Source organism: Bufo gargarizans, chromosome 3 (assembly GCF_014858855.1).
Source record: "Bufo gargarizans isolate SCDJY-AF-19 chromosome 3, ASM1485885v1, whole genome shotgun sequence".
NCBI classification, from domain to species: domain Eukaryota; kingdom Metazoa; phylum Chordata; class Amphibia; order Anura; family Bufonidae; genus Bufo; species Bufo gargarizans.
Window position 1 is genome coordinate 62,796,754 of NC_058082.1, and position 22,230 is coordinate 62,818,983.

The 22,230-nt window shown below is 41.3% G+C and overlaps 1 protein-coding gene across 1 annotated transcript in view; it reads left to right on the forward strand.

Moving 5' to 3' along the window:
- MARCHF9 (membrane associated ring-CH-type finger 9) overlaps nucleotides 1-22,230 on the forward strand; it is a 214,945-nt gene that overhangs the window by 183,667 nt on the left and 9,048 nt on the right. Inside the window, exon 4 of the mRNA XM_044286912.1 lies at nucleotides 4,819-5,011. Within this exon, the coding sequence (XP_044142847.1) occupies nucleotides 4,819-5,011 (193 nt within the window). The remainder of the gene's footprint in view (nucleotides 1-4,818; nucleotides 5,012-22,230) is intronic.

Consider the following 22,230-nt stretch of genomic DNA (forward strand, 5'->3'; position numbering starts at 1 on the left):
TGGGGTTGAAATTTAAAAAGTCCCCAGAGCTGGAAAACCCCTTTAAGACATGGAGCCAGGGTTTCTTATCATGTAAATATGACATGCCCATCTACTCCTAGAGACTTCATATCTGCATCAGTACAATGGGTAATTGCCAAGTTTATACCCTTTCAGGCTTGTATTCTTCCTTGAATTCACAGTAGAAGCTTCAACACTCTGTTGTATGAAGGATTCTGCTCCCAGTCGATCCCCATTCACTTATAATGGAGTCTATTGGGTTCTGGCGTGGTGTCTGTCGTTTTCACAGGAAAATATTGATGTGTTGAGTACTATTTTTCTCATCAAACATGACCAGCATTAAGGCAGAGGCTCCAAAAGGAGCTTCCAATGCAGATGTGAACAAAGCCTTAAAAAGTTTGCCCAGCCTTACTATGTGATGGCCTATCTTCAGGATAGGTAATCACTAGCCGATCGGTGGAGGTCTGGCACCCTCCACCTCTGCTAATCAGCTGTTTGGGTATAGCTCCATCACTGGAAGTCAGCACCAGGACTACACAGCACCACCAACATTGTAGTGGAGGGAGCTTGTTAGAACAGCACTGCTCCCATTGAAGTCAATGGGAGCAGTGCTGTAGTAATGAGGTCCCACCACTACAAGGTTGAGGATAGGCCATCTCTTCAAGCCTTCAATGAAATCCATCTTTTATTTTTACAGAACTGTAGTAATATTGGCAATCAGATCAGTGGGGCAACACTTTTTTATGTCTCTTCAGCTTCCTTCCATCCTCCCTCCCTAACATCTCCAGCTCGGGACTCCCTTAAAGGGGTTCTTCCGGGAAATTAAGAAAATGAAAATACTTAAATGATAACTGTCATATTTTCACTAAAAATGCAATTTTCATATATTTTGTTGTTGCTGTGGTGATAATCCATTATCACTAAATATTGTGTTCACATACCACTTGTTTAATAAGATTCCGTCCATAGCAACCGCTCCTTACAAGACTTCTTTCTGACTATCTTTTAAAGATGGCCACCAATGCCTCCTTCCCTAACTACCCAGAATTCATTCAGCTCATATCGGGAACGCGCAGCCTCAACCCAACCAATCGGCTTTCTCCAGATTTAAACACGCCCTCTTCCTCCTGAGTAGTTAATTGCAAATATTCTAATCGCAAATATCGGCACTATTCCGGTCCGACGGGAGCGTGCACGTAGCATTCGGGACTTCCAACTACTACGTCCTCCGTCTTCGGTATATAGAAGATAGGAGATGGAGGACACCTAGCAACGCTGTTTTAGCCGCACCACTGAAATGCCTGGGGGAGGAAAGAACATGTTGCAATTACTAGGTAATTCAATACTGTATTAACTAGGGAACTAAGGTAAACTTAGTCAGACCAATCCAATTACATAAAAAAAATATATTACAGTTACCCTTTAAGTATTATTTTATTATAAATATATTCCCAGATAGTCAAAGATAGACAAGTGAGACACACTAGACTTAATGAAATGGGCCACAAATTTGCCACACGGGGATACCCTAAAAAACTGATTAGGGATACCATCATGAGAGTTGAGAATCAGTCCACTATCATCAATTCTCAGGCTGCCTCCCAAAATCCACGTATTCCCTTCATCTCCCATTTTTCGACTGATAGCCCGCAAATTGCGGGTGTCATTCGGAGACATTAGAGGTTGATTGGGAATAGTTTCCCCCAGATTGCTGAATTCAAAACACCCCCTTTGTTTTCCTACCGGAGAGGGCGGAATTTGGGTGACAGACTGGTGAAGGCGGATGTGGGTAGTGCCAGGACAAGTGTGAGAGCAATGTGTGTGTGGCTCTACCCGTACTGGCTGCTACCCCTGCTATCATTGCATAAATTGTAAACTTATGATCAAAGGAGACACATTTTTCAATCCGGCTACTAATGGAATGATGAAAATCACTCAATTCTTGACTTGTGACTCATCCTACGTGGTCTACCAACTGACCTGCCCTTGCGGGAAGTGGTATGTTGGTGAGACCACGTGGGATGTGAAGACACGGCTGAATCAACATCGTTATTCCATCAGGAAAGAAAAAATGGATTTACCCGTGTCTAAACATTTCAAAGAGGCAGGGCACACACAGAATGACTTGCGATTTCGCATTTTGGAGCAGATAGAATTAGGGAGACGGGGGGGGGAGATAGACAAGCTCTCCTCAAAAAGCGTGAGTTGTGTTGGATATATACGTTGAAAACGTTAAGACCCAATGGGTTAAATGTGGACTTTAGGGTGGACTAGTGTTGTTTTGTCCTGACACTACCCACATACATTGTCTCACTCCTTCGATTGTTAGATCCGTATTCTTTACTGTAGGTCAAATGCACATTTGTGTATATATACCAATATATTCAATCAAGTGTAATTCTATATGAGAATTTTGCTAAAACATTCTCTCTTTTTGTTTTTAGATTCGTTCTATTCTCACTGCCATGATTGAGGTGCTGTACGATGCGACATACATCGCGGATCCAATTGGCTACCCAAGTTTTATTCACTGTATCCGCTTATAACATACTTGACTCATTGATGTATTATTTTATGCGGAATTTAGTCCACATTGTACTAGATTCCTACCCACACAGTCTATATATTTATGTATCTAATTTTATTCATTTTTTCCATGGAACCTGGATCATCACTGTTATCTTTTTATATTGACCTGGCTTGGATATCTAAATGTACGGGTGGGAGAGTGATGCACCCCTATGGGGGATTGGTGGAGGTTCGCGGGGACACCCTGGCGACGCCAATTTCCTCCTAAACTCACAATGATGGCTCATTAACATGATCTACCATTGTTGGGTGACACCCTCTCTCTACCTTTTGAACTGTTTCCCTATAGCCTAAGTAATGGGTTGATAAGACACTGTGCCCAGTGATCATGCGTGCTTTGCCATGTGGATCGCCGGGTGACAGAGTCCTAGACCCTGTAATTAAATACTATATTGATAGAATCAGGTTCCATGGATTTGTTGTTATCTATTCCCATGACTACGATTATGTAGTGACTGTTGGGCGGCACCTATTACCGTTTGGACTTGCGCATAATACATGTGAGGCCGTTTCGGCCATCTTGGTTGTGGCTGCTATTCAGTCTCTAGACGCCGGAAGTATCGCGAGACTTGGTCCTCTCGCGCATGCGCGGTTAGTGAATGGGGACGCCACGGAGCACGATCTATGCTGCATACAGTTACCCACCTGACAGTGAGTTTTTAATTCACTCTATTAGGGTAATCACTCGCACTTATTAAGATCCTTTTCACAGAAAGCATAAGATGCTGTATTAATGTTCTATATTTTCTTGATGCACTGTTCCTGCCGGATTTTGGCAGTTTGTTGTATGTATTTTTGTAACCACATGTATTGCTTAATTACTGTATTTTGATCATATATTCTTCAATTGATGTTAATTTACTGTGGATTGATGTCCCTATTTAAAGCATGTCTGTAACACATGTGCACTATGCTTGATAAAGACAGCAACAAGCTGTTGAAACGTCGCTTGACTTTGGGTCCAATAAACCACACTTTTCTTTTGTCTATCTGGAGTGCTGCTGGCTGTTTTTCTACTTTCAGTTCATTGGACCTAGGTGCTGGTCCACATTGGCCGGACGTGCACCCCTTGTGTATACAGTGTGTTGCTTCCTCATTTTCTCAAGGCTATATTCCCAAATACCTTTCATTAGTTATAATGGCTCATTTTGTCTAGAGAGCAATCATTAGGAGAAATAAAATAGCCGCCATCCTATTAGTACACACAAAACCTGTCCTAATCACACAGGAGGACAAGCTACTTCACAACACTGAACTAAAGAGCTGCCTCATTCTCCTCTCTGCTCCGCTTGTCAGGGATTATGATCCTGAATACACATAAGATCTTCAGCTGAATCTCTGTAGGAATGGAGTTCATGAGGAGACATGAAGTACAGAGAGAATAGACAGAATGTGGTAATGGAGATTGCATACAAGTGCTGCCACTCATTACCACATTACCACCCCCTCTCTGTGCTTCATGTCTCCTCATGAACTCCATTCTTACAGAGATTCAGCTGAAGATAACAGATGCAGATGGTTTTATTAACCTAACAGAAGCGTTTTTGCTGATCCATGATGGATTCAGCAAAAACGCAGATGTGAAAGTAGCCTAAGCCACAACGAAGAGCTGTTCTGTGTCTGGTTTGTCCATACATGACATAGGCAGTCATTCATTTGAATGGTTGCCAAGGTGTGATTGCAACGTTCACAACGGGATAAGGAAGCCAAGCCTGTGGAGATGAGCAAACTTTGTTTAAATAAATAAAAGAAAAACCCTTAAATTTTTTATCAAGCCAAAAAAGCAAGTCCATGGTTGTTCTACTTGAGGTCAGATCTACTTCCCCAATCTATTGTGATCTCCTTGTCCCATGTCCAGGTTGGCCACATACACCATTGCCCAAATTGGACACATTCCATAGATATTTTGTACATGTATAAATCATTTTTCCATAGCAAACCAGTTTTTTTTTTTTTATTCCGAAATCTTCCTGATTCAGCAGGTAGATTACTATTCAGGAGGCAGGATACAATCGTTTGCAGACATGAATTATGTAAATGATTCATTTAGGAAATAAAGGTGCTTGTTTTCCTTCAAATACATGAGAACTTTCTTTGATTTAATAAATATGACAATTGGTTGGTGAAGCATTTCTGTCTGTGGATGGAATATAGAGCATCAGGTAAGAGGTAACTGTACTTGTGCATTATACTTGTGCATTCCTGACAGCTTTTTACTCTGCATTGCAGTGGCAGGCCATTTCTTTGACTGTGATCGAGAAGGTCCAGATAGCAGCTATAATCCTGGGCTCCCTCTTCCTCATTGCCAGCATATCCTGGTTAATCTGGTCCTCTCTCAGCCCCTCGGCCAAATGGCAGCGACAGGATTTACTGTTCCAAATCTGCTACGGCATGTACGGCTTCATGGACATAGTCTGTATAGGTAAGAAAAGCATTCCTTTCTATGGGTTATGATGACTGTTTTCCTTTTCATTAAAGTGTACCTACCCTGTCAACGAACTGTGCATTAATCCATAGGACAGTGTGTGTATATGAGGAATACCCTGTGAATGGTAAATGTCTAGTTTGCAGTTCTCTCATACATGGTAGGTGGAGACTAGCTGCCATCCACTGCACACAGAAAGTAGAGGAGAATCTGCTTCCTAACCTTCTCTTACTCATTTAGAAGCAGCCCCGAGATCATGACTGGCATTACAGAGAAGTACTGACCTGTATAGTCGTGAATAAAGCACTAGGGCTGAGATATAAACTTCCCAATTAGCTATGAAGTCTCTTTAGTGTCTCCCCTGGAGTCTCGTCTCACTTTGCTCTTGCTCACTTCTTCCCCTCCCCTCTCAATAGACTTGTATTGAAAATGTGCAAGATGATTCTTCAGTGGAGCTGATCCATCTTGGGCTAGTTTAAGACATGTTTGAATGTGAAAAGCAATTAGCAAGGGCGAAGGAAGCGGTAAACGGCTGATAGCACAAGAACTAGACATTTCTCACTGATAAGGTATATTACAAAGTTGTGTGAAAAGTTAGTGACCATATAAAGAACATTTCCCTAGAAATCAATGCAAGTTTAGTAAATCTAAGGCTCTTTTTACAATAGCTTTTTTTAGGTTTTGTAGTATTTTTACACCAAGAATAATTTAGTCTGCAGCACTATTTTTACAGTCAAAAATACCATAACGTAGCCCATAATAACTCAGTGTGGTTGATCAGAATTTATCATAATCTGATTGAAAATGTATCCATCTTGATTCCTTTATGATAAGAAATGATCCTATGAGTAGAGAGGGTAAGGGTCTTTTTTATGGGCAGATGAATTGCTCAAAACGAGCACGGATCAACAATGTAGGAAGTTAATCGACACTCATTTATGTTCATATTCACTATGAAATTATCAGGAGGAGTTTAAGGGAGTTGTCTCAGTGTCTAATACTGATTCCCTATCCTCAGGATAGGTCAACAGTTCATGATGGTGGTGGTCCAAGTCCTAGACCCCTGCTAATCAGCAGTTTAAAGAGACCGCGGTGCTCTGGTGAATGCTGCAGCTTTTTCCAAGTCCAGTGGCATCACGTTCATTGGTCACATGGCCTAGGCGCAGCTCAGTCCCTGCTATACAATGGACAGTGCTGTGCTTGGTAACCTGCAAGGGGCCTCTTCAGACAGCTGATCGGGGTGGGGTGGGAGTCGGACATCCACAGATTAGATACTGATAGGTAGTACTAATAGGTCATCAGTAAGGATGAGCGAAGCAAGCTTCAGATCCTAGATCCAAAGTCGCTTTGCTCAAAACTTTAGTTTAATGCTGTACACAGATCCGTCTCCGTACAGCATTAAAATGTATGGCCTCCAACGAGGCGAAGTCAGTTATTCCCGAAGTCTTGCGAGACGTCAGTGAATAACTTTAGTATTTGATTTTTAAACTGGAACACCATTTTAAAACTTGGATCCGAACTTAGCTTTAGTTCCCACTAACCAAAGCTGAGTTCAGATCCAAGTTTTAAAAGGCCTCTTTGGAGGCCATACACTTTAATGCTGTACGGAGACGGATCTCCATACAGCATTGAACTGAAGTTTTGGGCGAAGTGACTTTGGATCTAGGATCCGAAGCTTGCTTCACTCATCTCTAGTCATCGCTATTAAACACTTGGAAAACCACTTTAAATGAGTGAGTGTTCTTGTGATCGTTCATTCATACCACTTCTCTCATACTGCCACATCATTTGTTAGCAACTGACCCCATGTTTACATGGGGAAATGTGCTAAAAAAACATCATTTTTATGCCATAAAAGATGTGATCAATGGCAAGGCAAATGTGTGCTTGCTTGCATTGGCGCCGGTGGAACTGGCAATCACTTGGATGGTATTTTAGAGTCAAAATGGCGGCAACTCTACCAGTAAACTAGGGCTGCAACCTAATCAGCCACAATCAACTTTGTGAATTTGCCAGGGGCCCAGCTGGTACCCATGCTCCGGAGGGGCCTCTAAGTGGACTCATGCTTCTACCAAGAGATTACCTCATGTGACTGTTTTCTTAAAGAATTCAGTAATCAAACCTCCGCCAGTGATACGAGAAATTACTGCGTTGTCTGGAGATACGTTGCAAAGGCAATAATTAAAAAGCGATTGCAGGAAATAGACCATGAACCGCTTGTTTGAGGTCATTGATTTACATTATATTAGTCACATGAATTTCTTCTGAGGAAATAAAATGAGTATGAATACGTTTGATCTTCCCGCACACAGTTCTATTGAAAATCCAATAGAGAAACATAAATGTCTGCTTTTAAGTCAAAATTTATTTGCCATGATATGTATATGTGTTGAATATGACGGCAGGCTTTGTTGTAGGGCTTTGTGATAGAAATCTCAAGTCGGAGATTCACAATCGGAGATTATATAATACACGGCCTTGTAAAATCCACTAGACTTGAAGACGTTTTTTGCCGCAGCTCTCAAGTCTGGCTTATAGAAACGGCTTTGGTGCCATGATATCCGTTCCTACTAATAGAACAAATGGAAACCTGTTGTCCTGATGAATGAAAAATACCTGTAAAGTATACATTAAAGATATATCATATATACCGTAAATGCAATTTGCAGTTACTTAATAACCCTATAATACAACATGACAGGTGCAACTAGCACACAACTTCATTGTCTGTTAAACTTCTAGATGTGAACAGTTTCTAGAAACAATATTAAATTGTCAGGCACCGAAGCAATTGTTTTAACGTGAATTTGATGATTTGAGAATAGATAAGCTTAACATGCTAAGTGATAAAAATATTTACTAAGTGTGAAACAGATAAATCACATGCAGAATAAATAATAATCACATGGCCTGCACAATGCAATATAGGGGGGGCTCCTTTCGCCATGTCATAGCACATGTCCGACACCCCATGGTGATACAAGAGATAGGGATAGTGATCTTACAACATCCTACCTGGATTGTGTTCTCTGCGAAGTTCCAAGGAACTGTGTTTGTGCACCAGGTTTATACCTTTCAGCCCCTCCTCCTAAGGATGTCCAGTGTGCAGCATGCAAGTCTCTGAGATAATCGCTCAGGAATGCAGCCTTCTCAGCACAAGATGTGGTTTCTATATGTGGTGCCACTCTTGTTTCAGCACATGTGAGTTAGGGATATCGGGACGCCAACTCCGCTTCATGGCATGTATTTTGTTCTTTAAAAGAAGATCAGTGGTCAAAAGATATAATATAAAATGAGGGACAAGTTGGTCCTTATATTGAGCCAATATAATCACTTAAATCCCGGACCAGACTGTCACACCGGTACGGTTGCTGAAAACTTGGACTACAAACTACCATTTGTCTCTTACACACATATTGCTGTACATTCACCTTCTCATAGCACCATTTTATTTCCTTACTTTTAAAAGTTCTTGTCCCTCATTTTATATTATATCTTTTGACCACTGAAGAAGAAACCATTTAGGTTTCGAAACGTGTTTGGTAAAGAACTATAAGAGATAATACAGCGGTATCTAAGAAGCAAAGATCTTCTATCAAAGAACAAAATACATGCCACGAAGCGGAGTTGGCGTCTCGATACCCCTAACTCTCATGCGCTGAAACAAGAGTACCACCACAAGCACGGGGCCTGACTGTGAGATCCAGCGGTCTTGAAAGGAAACAGCCCACAGGGGAAAGCCACATATGTATTAACTATTATATTGACTGCATCAGACGAACATGAGCTGTGCGCTGCGATTGGCCAGCGCTGCAGCAAGGGACAAGCCTAATACAAAAAATCCGTCCATTACAACAGAGGGAGCTGCAGACACCGGAGCCTATACCGGGCGAACGGAGCGGCGCCCAGACATACTAGTAAGTGCAGGGGGACCCCTGGGCACCGCTCTGCCCACTGATATAGTTAGTTTTTAGTTTTTAAACTAGTGAAAGGTCCTCTTTAAGTGCGCATGAAGTTTGCTTCATATGGAAATATAATACAAAGTGGCGATAAGTCTGAATCACATCAATATAAGACGATACATTGTGCATGAATATACCAGTTGGAGGACTATATGCTGTTATAATACCACAATATATTAAAAAAGGTTCCAAAAATTGCGTGAGCTCCGCAATTGGAACCAAAAGAGGGATCGAGACTACAATCAGCTAAATAATATATTATTAAGAGATATATGATATATATATTTATTTATTTTTTATTCTATTTTATGCTATCTTATTTTAGATTGATGGTTGAATTTTATGAAAGGTATATTTTTTCAAAATAAAATGTTACATGTATTATATAGGGCCAGGCCAATGATTGACTATTATAGTACTGCAGCTAGGTGGTTATAGCGGTCCGTGCTATATTCCAGTGAGTTCTTCATATAGAAATTACATGTCAAATTAACTTATGAACCAGGTTTCTAAGCACTGGTCATCTTTAATCACATGTATTCATATGATTGTTAGCCTTCTTGGTTCTGGGTGAGAGGACACTCAGGGACTTAAAGGGTAAGGCTGTAGAGGATTCTGTCTCCAGTTTTCCAGCAGAATTTGATCAAGAAGCATTCAATTTGATCATCCATGTTTATCTAGTATCATCTGAGGCATCAGAAATCCTGCACCTACAGGCTCCTGAGATGTACCTCAGTACTCAGTCTTTTTGCTGATGACACAAAGATTTTTAACAGGGTTGATGTTCCTGGAGAGATACACCGAATGGAAAAGGATTTAGGAAAATTAGAGGAATGGTCAAAAATCTGGCAACTAAAATTTAATGTTGATAAGTGCAAGATAATGCACCTGGGGCATAAAAACCCAAGAGCAGAATATAAAATCAGTGATACAGTCCTAACCTCAGTATCTGAGGAAAGGGATTTAGCGGTCATTATTTCAGAAGACTTAAAAGGTAGGCAGACAATGTCATAGAGCAGCAGGAAATGCTAGCAGAATGCTTGGGTGTATAGGGAGAGGCATTACCAGTAGAAAGAGGGAGGTGCTCATGCCGCTCTACAGAGCACTAGTGAGACCTCATTTGGAGTATTGTGCTCAGTACTAGAGACCATATCTCCAGAAGGATATTGATACTTTGGAGAGAGTTCAGAGAAGAGCTACTAAACTGGTACATGGATTGCAGGATAAAACTTACCAGGAAAGATTAAAGGACCTTAACATGTATAGCTTGGAAGAAAGATGAGACAGCTGGGATATGATAGAAACTTTTAAATACATAAAGGGAATCAACAGGGTAAAAGAGGAGAGAATATTTAAAAGAAGAAAAACTGCTACAAGAGGACATAGTTTTAAATTAGAGGGGCAAAGGTTTAATAGTAATATCAGGAAGTATTACTTTACTGAGAGAGTAGTGGATGCATGGAATAGCCTTCCTGCAGAAGTGGTAGCTGCAAATACAGTGAAGGAGTTTAGGCATGCATGGGATAGGCATAAGGCCATCCTTCATATAAGATAGGGCCAGCGGCTATTCATAGTATTCAGTATATTGGGCAGACTAGATGGGCCAAATGGTTCTTATCTGCCGACACATTCTATGTTTCTATGTTTAAAGGATTAGGATGATAACTTACCATAGTGGAATTTTAATGGCCACCTTGTATGGTACCTTTGGGGAGCGGGAGGTGTCCTAGAAGTCATGACATTTACTAAAAAGTCATGACATCTACTAAAAAGTGTTGCCTCTCTTGGGGCCCATAGCAGTTGTATGTATCGATTCTGTAGGATAGGTTTAGGGGGTCTCTGTCCCTCTTGTCTACACACAACAGCCTAGCAATCCACATGCAAACAGTCAATGCCTACATTGCAGTGGTTGTCCTGAGATCAGAACAAGTACCATGTATTAGCAAGTTATGTATACAGTTCTGGAGAGACTCTTCACTGGCTCTGTGGTGCATGTGTTAGACATGGGTGATCATACAAGTTTCAGGAGACATTTTGTGAAAACTAAGAACCAGCAACATGTTTAAGGAGCTTATAGGCATCCATCAATGGCAATAGAAATGATACCCAAAAGTTAGATGCTACTAGTAAGTTGGTTGCTTCTCTTTGCCTCATGGGATTTGACCAGTCTTGGTGTCCTACAAAGACATTTTACATTTGTCCCAAAGTAGTTTATCATGCTGTCACTTATTACTAGGTTGGCTTGCAATGTGGTATTAAACATACAGTCGCCTATAAATAGGATATATTTATAGTCTGACATTTCCTATTTAAACTAAACTGCATGAAAGATGGCCACCACAGAATCAGGACAACCATACATGATTTATATCACACAAGTCTGGAACATAGAAATTCTCCACCTCTTCATACTGTCAATGTACAGTATCTGCTTAGAGGGTGGTCTAGCTACACTGCTGTATCTTTGTATGGCATCATTTTAGACTTGAGTTCCTATGTGCCGGATGGTAATTGCTTTGGTTTTGACACAGTGAAACTCCATTTTTAATATGTTTCATCTGTGAAAACAGCGTGGCCAAAAGCCACAGCAAATTGCAGAAAAAGGCCGTATGGTACACAACCATATGAGTGAATGCTCTGAAGAAAGTTAAAGTCTGGGCTCAGCAGTCCACCATTCAGACCACCAGGTGAAGATGCCTAGAGAAGTTGGATCATTTGTCAGTGCACTGAGATTTTGTGTGCATTGCCCCTTTTAATATATGGAAAATGTGTTGCATTCACCTAGGCACACAAGGCCACATTTATTGAACAGCAAGGAGTATAGGCATGGGCAGCAGAACGGTATGCAGGATGCTGAGAAAAGATCTGTGTGCAGGCTATATGGTAGCCTTTAGATGTGTACTACAGGCCAAAAGTACTCTGTCACCATAACCATATGTCATCGGTTGCTGTATGAGGTAGGTATTCTCACTCCCAGGATCAACACTTCCATCAAATTCATAGAGGAATCCACAGGGGTGCACATAGCCTTTCTGCTGCCTGAGGCTAAAAATGAAACAGCGCCCCCCTCCCCCAATGCCAATTTCTTAACCTAACCACTTTTGCCACAATGAAAGCGCTCATTGCCGTTCCGCTACCTCCCGCTTGCCCCTAACTGGTGCTGCCTGAGGCCTCATCTGGACTTATTGGTGGTGCACCACTGGGAATCCAACAGAAAATAAACCTTCTGTATGCCTAGAGACGTATACAAGACTTTATGCTTCCCTTTATGTGTCCTATTATGACTCCATACAAAATACAGTCATAATATGGCATGTGCATGAGGTGCACGTTGTCCTCAAGGTGTGATTTAATCATGGCCAAGCCAATTCTGAAGACTGCAGAGGCAACAGTGATGATTGCAATATAATTAGTTAGATTATGAGTTCCTTGGGTGACTCCTGCTTACCTCACCTTCCCAGAAAGAAGACCACATCTCATGATAGCCTTAATTAAGAGGGACTCCTGATACTATTTTACTAATGATGTTTTTACACCAACGAGGGGGCAAATGACACGTGCCCTGACACGTTTTACGTAAAGTCATGTCTGGGTTGTAGAGCAGGGCGTTCCAACTTTGGAGCCTATAAGCATATACAGGTTGTCATGATAGATTGCATTGTTCTTTATCAGATCAGCTGTTTTGAGTAATGAACTTGTTGTGCTCCTGACTCCCCAAATAAAGTTGTGATTTATGACAGCGAGGTAATTTTCTGGTTAGCTGACTACTGCATAAAATTTTAATTAGACAAGCGACATATTAGTTGTTCCATTTCCAGTAAAACTGAAGGAGAAGGTGCTGTATTTAGAAAGTGAATGTTATTGCTCTTGGTTTATGCAAAATTTACAGGAAACACAATATGAAAGTTAAAGGGGCAATGAAACAGCCAGGGAAATAAACAACTTTTCAGACAGAATCCTTTATTGCTTGTCTCATATTTCCCTTTTATCTGAACGAAAATCAGATATATATTACAGAATGTACATGAAGAGGAAGAAACACAAATTACTGCATGGCCATGTAGAGTCTACTCGTGTATGTAGTAGCTTGTACAAGTTGGAATTGTCCCTCGGCATGTAATGTCAGTATACCCAACAGCTGAAGCAAGATGGGCAAAGGTATATTACTGTTTGAATTATCTTGACACTGCGGAGATACTGAAGAAGGCGAGAGATAAAGAGGATATTTTGCTGGACTCTCATAAAATACAGATTTTCCAAGACCTAGCAGCAAGCACGCTCGCTAAGAGGCGAACCCTGCACCCGTTGACAACGGAGTTAAGAGCCAGGAAAATTCCTATGAGGTGGCTCTTCCCCTTCGGCCTGAGTGCCTCTATATCGGGCCGACAGTTCACGGTTCGCAGCCCAGATGACCTGCCTAAGATTTGGGAGGCCCTGGAGATTCCACCTATGGACATCCCGTCGTGGCTGCCCGTACCTGCAGCTGAAGACCTTCCTCGTCTGCCCCCATCGGAACCATGGGCGTTAGCATCTAAGCACAAGTCGGCGAGGAAGAAGCAGGCCTCAGCGGACTGAAATGTACTTTTTCGGAGGTCACAAAACGTCAGAAGGGTCGTTCTGATCTCTTACCTAGGTTTACAACCCAGATATTTGCAAAATGTTGAATCCTGGTTCATATAGTTACATGCAGATTTGCTATGGTCGCAGATATGGATATCTCACTATAATGCCTTACGTGGCTTATTAGTGCTGGTTATGGAGGAGAGCTATTATGCCGGCATAGTCCATCTGGACAGTTTTCTTTTTACTTACCATGTGGCTGGCCTCCCCTCCAGAACCTGCAATGGTTCCAGTTTCTGTCACCCTGTGATTAGCCATGACACTAAGTAGCACCATGTGTTTTCACGGGTTTTTTCAAGAGCTATTTATGTTCTTGAATGTTTTCCAGATGTTTTTCTGATATTTGTCAAACTATAGCAGGCTAACTATGGCCTATGTTGCTGGCCGGAGATGTGTGGAGTACCTGGTATTGCTGGGCTCTTCCACTTGAGTCCCCCCCCCCCCCCGGCCCAGTCTTATTTGATGGCACTTGTAGTTCTGCGCAAGGTTGCGCCGTTAGAGCCTGCAGGCTCTCTTTTTTCCTTTGTTTTCAATCCTGTCTCCTTCCTTCCCTTACCTGTCGACCTACTGAATGACATTACTGTGGGGCATATGTTAGCTATTGATGGTATGTTTATGTTATGGCTGATATAACTGTATGTACGCTTAATGTTAATGGTATGAATATACCCCAGAAGAGAAGCCAGGTTTATCACACCCTTAACAGAGAACATGCCGACATACTCTTTTTGCAGGAGACTCACTTCCGGCACTTGCATGTTCCGAACATGAACAGTAGAAGCTTCCCTGTCTGGTACCATTCCACATACTCTTCGGCGGCGCGCGGAGTCTCCATTGGTTTGGGTAAAAACTTACCTTTTATATTGACAGCTAAAATGGAAGATCCTTTTGGGAGATATTTGTTTGTCAAAGGGAAAATCCTCAACGGCACCATCACATTGGCCAATGTTTATGCCCCTAATGTTAAACAAGTCCCGTGGTTCCTGCAGATATTAGCCACTCTGGGGAACTTTGCAGAAGGCATGTTGATCTTGGGAGGTGATTTCAATTTGACTTTAGATCACAGCGTAGATTCCACCTCAAGATCTCCATCCCTCTCTAAGAAACAAATACGTAGACTCCAGTTGGCTCTGTCGAACTTGCAGATCTCGGACGTTTGGAGGATTCTCAACCCTGAAGGGAGGGACTATACGTTTTTCTCTCCAGTCCACGGTACATACCAAAGGTTGGATTACATCCTTATGTCTAATAACTCACTTATTTCTGTAACGAAAGCAGATATTGGTGCCTCCACCATCTCTGACCATGCCTTAGTTATAGTTAAATGGAAGCTAGCAGACCTACCTCCGAAGGCATGGACGTGGCGACTTAATACCACACTTCTTGAGGATGAGGGTAATAAAACCCAGATTGAACAGAAGATCATAGACTATTTTAATATAAATGATGACTCCCAAACACCCATGTCCATAGTGTGGGAAGCTCACAAAGTGGTTATCAGGGGGGAGCTGATTAGTTTGGGCTCCAAGGTTAAGAAAAGTAGGTCACAACAGTTAAACTCTTTGCTGATGCAGATCTCCACCCTAGAGGCCTTGCATAAGACCAGGCAGTGTGACACAGTGCACTCGGCACTTAGATCCCTACGCCATCAGGTCAAGGACCTGCTTAACATTAAATCTGCTAAAATACTGCAATCACTACGGTTTAAATATTTTTGTCACGGTGATAAGGGGACTAAGGTTATGTCTAACCTTTTAAGAGCCCAGAGGAGCAAGACTTTCATCCAGGCTGTTAAGAATAAAAATGGGAAGAGAGTGACCTCTACCCCTGACATTGCTAAGGCATTCTGTGAGTTTTACACCTCCCTATATAATATTGAGAGAGAGAAACAAGAAACAGGGTATGACCATAACCTCTTGAACAAGCATATTGACTCCTTCCTTGAAGCTATCAAGATACCCACTTTGTCGGAAGCAGATAGATCTGTGCTGTTGAGTCCTGTCACGCTTGAGGAGATCGAGAAAGTTCTTGGGTCCATACCTATTGGGAAGAGCCCAGGCCCGGATGGATTCCCCATCTATTATTACAAAAAGTTTAAACATATTCTGTCCCCTTATTTTGCGAGACTCTGTAATGATCTGCTGCAGGGCTCCTCCCTCCCTGCCCAGACACAAGAAGCACATATTACCATTATCCATAAAGAGGGGAAAGATCAGGAACTGTGTGGTAGCTATAGACCCATTTCCCTCTTAAATACCGATCTGAAATGGTGGGCCAAGGTATTAAGCAACAGAATCGCCCCCTTACTTCCGCGCCTGATAGGTGAGGAACAGGTGGGATTTGTGCTGGGCAGGGAGGGGAGACATAATGTTAGCAGAGTCATTAATGCAGTCGCTCATGCTCGCTCACAAAAGATACCTCTAGTTCTCCTAGGGACAGACGCGGAGAAAGCGTTCGACAGAGTCAACTGGATGTTCCTGCGGAAAACTTTAGGAGCGTTTGGGTTCCCAGGTAGGTTTATACAGGCGATATTTGCAATGTACTCCTCACCCTCGGCACGTATATTGGTGAACAATACACTATCAGACTCCTTTGGCATTGGAAATGGTACCAGACAGGGATGCCCGCTGTCTCCCTCGCTCTTCATCCTAGCTATGGAGACGCTTCTGCTTACATTTAGACAGACACCAGATATTAGAGGTTTGAAGATAAACAAAACTGAGCACAAAATGGCCGCGTTTGCTGATGACTTGTTGCTGTTCATTTCAAACCCAGAGGAGGCGATCCCATCCGTCATGGACATCTTCAGGGCATTTGGAGATGCATCTGATTTTAAAATAAACTTTGACAAGTCGGAAGCGCTAGGCATCTCTATATCGGCCCCCAAATTAAGAAGAATCAAGGCTATGACCCCTTTTAAGTGGCCACCTAAGGCTATTAAATACTTAGGGATCTTAATTCCGGCCAACACAAACTTGTTGTACCAATTAAACCATATTCCCTTGCTGTCTAAAATACAGTCTACTCTGGCGGGTTTCTCAAAGAAGATGCTCTCTTGGTTGGGAAGAAAAAACGCGCTGGTCACATTTATTCTCCCCCAGCTATTGTATTTATTCAGATCTCTCCCGATATCAGTTCCCGGATACCTTTCAGACTAAGCTACGCTCTATTTTTAGTGGATTCCTTTGGGATAGGAGGAAGGCGAGGCTTTCCTATGCTCTCCTCACCAGGAATAAGAGACGGGGAGGCATTTCTTTGCCTGACATCACCTCATACCTGCAAGCCATACACTTGGAGAGATGGATGTCATTGACGCGCCATGATCCTCTTCCTTTACATGTTGATATGGAAAAATCTTTGCTGGGGAGACATAGGGAATCCTTGCTTTGGTATAGGACCCCATTACCGAGTAAGCAAGAACTACCGTATGATTTACTCAGGTGCACTATCCGTACCTGCCAAAATTCGGAGGAACTCAATTTGGGAAGAAGCAAACTGTCCCCTCTGACGCCCCTGTATGTTTTACCGCAGATTCTAGCTAAGAAGCCATTAGCAGTCACGAGGATATGGGTTTCTGTGAAACATCTCAGATTGGGAGACTTGGGTAGTTCCAAGGCCAGTAATAATTTCTACAAAGATTTCATGGGCACTTTAGAAGCTCCTGGCGACATTCTACAATCTTGGGACTTTGAGAAATCCTGTGCTAAATTCCGGAAATCTAATCATCTCCCCCTGCCAGACCCTACATGGCTAGAGAACTATGTGATGCTTCCTAACCTGCCACGTAAATGCTTGTCCATGATTTATAAACAGTTATCTAACAATAAGAACACTCAGGACCCTGCATACCTAAATGATTGGGAGCGGGAGCTAAACATAAAATTGGATGAGAGAAATAGAGCAAGTATTCTGACCAATTCTCATGGTTTCTCTGCGTGTATTAGAGTTCAAGAGAACTCATTCAAAACGGTATCAAGATGGTATAGGACCCCAGAGTTTCTCCATAGAATTAACCTATCTCCTTCAGACAGATGTTGGAGGTGCTCCTCGGATGTTGGGAGCATCTCACACATTTGGTGGTTTTGCCCCAAGATGAAGGAGTTCTGGGCTAGAATAGAGGATATCATTAATGTGGTTTGCCCTGAGAAGATTAAGTTGTCGGCCCCGCTAGTATTACTTTGGATGCCAGATGGGAGTTTTAGACCGAGAAAAACGAGCCTAGCGACCCATATGATAACTGCAGCTAAACTTTTGATCCCCCTGAAGTGGAGGGATGAGAATCCCCCATCAATAGCGTTGTGGTATGAGAAAATGGCGTTTCTATGCCGTATGGAGGAGATGATCGGTTGGGAAAGTAAGACCAGAAGCGCCTTCCTCAAAGTATGGCAGCCGTGGATAACACATGTGTCAGAAAAGAGTCAGATTGACATGAGGGTTTGACCCAATCACTAATTTGGGGTATCCAGACACTTATAGCTCCTTTAACTTTCATTAGGAGTATGCTACCTCAGAATAGAATATGCTTTTGGTCGCACCCCCCCCCCCCCCCCCCTGTACCCTCCTTCCTTGTTTCTGTTGTTACTCTATCCTCTACTGAGTATGGGTATACAGTGTCCTATGAATCTACTCGATTTCTTGCCGTCAGGACTTGTGTTCCATGCCGCCTGTGTTGTCAGACGTTTGCCTCTGATGCTGTACGTATCTTTGCTTTTGTCATGCAGGAACCTGGTTCCCTGGAGCACTGCATTGCTGTTTACGATTGCTGTACTCATTGAGCTCTCTGTATAACATAAGTGTATGCTTATTTTTCTTTGCCATAAACTTCTCAATAAAAAGAGATTTGTTAAAAAAAAGGTATATTACTGTGATAACCAAATACATGGAATGTAGATTTTTATAGTGCCAGCATATTCAGCGGCACTTTACTATCAAGAGGAGCAAAGGATAGAGAACCCTGTCTTCAGATAAGGGAATGTGATAGGCCCCCCCAAACAATATGTTTCTAGGGCACACTTAAAACTGTCGATGGTGGGATTCAACCTGATTGTCCAGGGTAACACCTTCCAGAGAACTGGTGCAGCATAAGAAAAGTGGGATTTTCAGATCATGGAGGTTGTTTGTCTTGCCAGAACGTAGAACATATGTAAGGTGGTAGACAGATGATTGAGGAGATATAAGGACACTGTGGAGAGATTTGTGGGTGAGACTGATAAGTTTAATTTGTATACCATTCTGTATGGACTAGTGATGAACGGCAGGGGTCATATTCGAATTCGCGATATTCCGCGAATATTTTGTAGAATATTCGTCGAATATTTGCAAATTCAAGATTTTTTTTTTTTACTCGAAAAATCGGCAAGGTAATGATTGTGTAATATGCGAATTTTTGGATTCAAATTTTTTATTGCGAATTTTTCAACTTACAACTATTAGACAAAGAAGATTATAGCACTATATTAGCTAAATTGCTCTATATTCGATTTTTTTTCGAATATTCGCTATATTGCTATAACTTCGTTTTTCGAATATTCATAATATTTTAAAACAAGAATATATAGCAATTTAGCGAATATTCGAAAAATCGAATATAGAGCAATTTAGCTAATATAGTGCTATAATCTTCTTTGTCTAATAGTTGTAAGTTGAAAAATTCGCAATAAAAAAATTAGAATCCGAAAATTTTTATCTTTTTTTTTTTTTATAGTTGTAATTTTTTTCCAATTTTTTATTGCGAATTTTTCAACTTACAACTATTAGACAAAGAAGATTATAGCACTATATTAGCTAAATTGCTCTATATTCGATTTTTTTCAAATATTCGCTATATTGCTATAACTTCGTTTTTCGATTATTCGTAATATTCTAAAACAAGAATATATAGCAATATAGCGAATATTCGAAAAAAACTAATATAGAGCAAAATTCACAAACACTACTACTCCTAAAGTCAAGTATATTGCAGCCTTCTTATTGGCCCACAAGCTAGAAGCAGGGAGGGATCATGTGTACTGATTAAAAAATAAAAAGCTAATAAAAAAAATGGGAAAAAAAATTGAATATTCGAAATTACGAATATATATAACTATATTAGAAAAATTTGCAAATTTTTTAAGTACCTATATTCGCAATAAAAATTTTAAATTTGAATATCCGTGATCAACACTAGTATGGACAACCAGTGCAGCGACTGGCACAAAGTGGAGGCATCAGGGTAGTGGTTGGGCAGATGGATGAGCCTGGCTGGATAGACTGAGAGAGGAGAGTTTAGTCAGAGAAAGACTGATTAGTCATGAGTTACAACAGTCAAGACAAGAATGGTGCATGGCCAGTATTAAAATGTATGCTGTTTCTACAATAAGAAAAGGGAGGATTGTGGAAATGTTTTGGAGGTGTAGATACATGAGTGACTCATGAAGAGACTCAGTGTAAGGTTTGTACCACACACTGAAACGTAAAGTTTAGATCGGTTAGTTTATGGCAGAAACACAAGAAGTTCAGTGTGTGAAAGATTACATTTCAATTAGAGACAACAGACAGACAATCACTGGCTTTTGTAGTAAATTACAAGCTTAAAAGGGTTCTCCGGGCTACAGATAGTGATGAACTATCTTCAGGATTGATCATCAATATCAGACAGGCGGGGTTCCAGTCCATAACACCTCCACCGATCAGCTGTCTCCAGAAGCCGTAGAAGCAGAAAGCTCCTTACACTGTGTAGTGGCCATGCTGGGAGCTGAACTTCAGTGCACCAGTGCCCAAAACCATCTGCTTCCGTCCATACACTGTTAGATTCTGACACCATGGCAGCCTGAGACAGCTGATGGTGCTGGATCGCCACCAGTCTGATATTGATGACCTATCCTGAGAACATTTGTAGCCCAGAGAACCCTTTTATGAACATGTGGGTAGTGGTACAATATGCACAAAGTGCTGATTTTGGCTTGTGAAGCAGCCTAAGACCTCTTTTGCTTAGCATTATTTGGTCAGTATTTGGCATCAGTGTTTTGTAAGCAAAATGATGGTGCAAAATACTGACCAAAAAGTAGTTAATGTAGTGATAGAAGTCTAAAACTGCATAAACGAATCACTCAGTATCTGTATCTGTTAGATATAAAGGAAATTCTGCAGTGAAAAGAGGTTGAAAACGATTTGTGCACTTTTTATTTTCTACTTATAACTATTTATATATAAAATAAGATGTACTGTAACTTAGAAACATAGTAACATTGTTTGTAAGGCTAAAAAAGACATCAATCCATCCAGTTTGTTATCTTACAAGTTGATCCAGAGGAAGGCAAAAAAAAAAAATATATATATATATATATAAGATTAAAGCCAGTTTTCCTCATTTTAGAGGAAAAAATTCCTTCCCGACTCCAATCAGGCAATCAGAATAACTCCCTGTATCAACGACCCCTCTCTAGTATCTATATCCTGTAATATTATTACGCTCCAGAAATACATCCAGGCCCCTCTTGAATTCCTTTATTGTACTCACCATCACCACCTCCTCAGGCAGAGAGCTCCATAGTCTCACTGCTCTTACCGTAAAGAATCCTCTTCTATGTTTGTGTACAAACCTTCTATCCTCCAGACGCAGAGGATGTCCCCTCGTCACAGTCACAGTCCTGGGGATAAATAGATGATGGGAGAGATCTCTGTACTGCCCCTGATATATTTATACATAGTTATTAGATCTCCTCTTAGTTGTCTTTTTTATAAAGTGAGTAACCCTAATTTTGATAATCTTTCAGGGTACTGTAGTTGAACCATTCCAGTTATTTTAGTTGCCCTCCTCTGAACCCTCTCCAGCTCTGCTATGTCTTCCTTGTTCACAGGAGCCCAGAACTGTACACAGTACTCCATTTGTGGTCTGACTAGTGATTTGTAAAGTGGTAGGCTATGTTCTCATCATGGGCATCTATGCCCCTTTTGATGCAACTCATTATCTTATTGGCCTTGGCAGCAGCTGCCTGACACTGGTTTCTACAGCTTAGATTGTGGTTCACATTCTTAGGTCCTTTTCCATGTCAGTGTTACCCAGTGTTTTACCATTTTGAATGTACAGGTGATTTGCATTATTCCTTCCCATGTACATAACCTTACATTTATCAGTGTTAAACCTTATCTGCCACTTCTCTGCCTAAGCCTCCAATCTATCCAGATCCCTCTGTAGCAGTATACTGTCCTCTTCAGTGTTAATTACTTTAAACAGTTTAGTGTCATCTGCAAAAATTTATATTTTACTGTGCAAGCCTTCTAACAATACAATAACAATATCTCTCTATATAGGAAAGACAGAGAAGGCAAGAAAGGGGGAGGGGTGGCCCTGTACGTGAAAGATAGCATAAAATCTAATTTAATACAAGTTAGCCAGACCAATTTAGAGTCAGTTTGGGTTACCTTGCAGCTAGGTGTCATATATAGACCACCTAGCCAAGTCAAAGAATTAGATGATCTACTAGTTAAGGAAATAGCTAAAATGACATTGAAAGGGGAAGTTATCATTATGGGAGACTTTAATCTTCCTGATGTAAACTGGAAAACCAAAATAGCTAGCTCTGCCAGGAGGACAGATATTCTAAATTCCCTACTGGGATTATCTCTACAGCAAGTAGTTGAGGAGCCAACCCG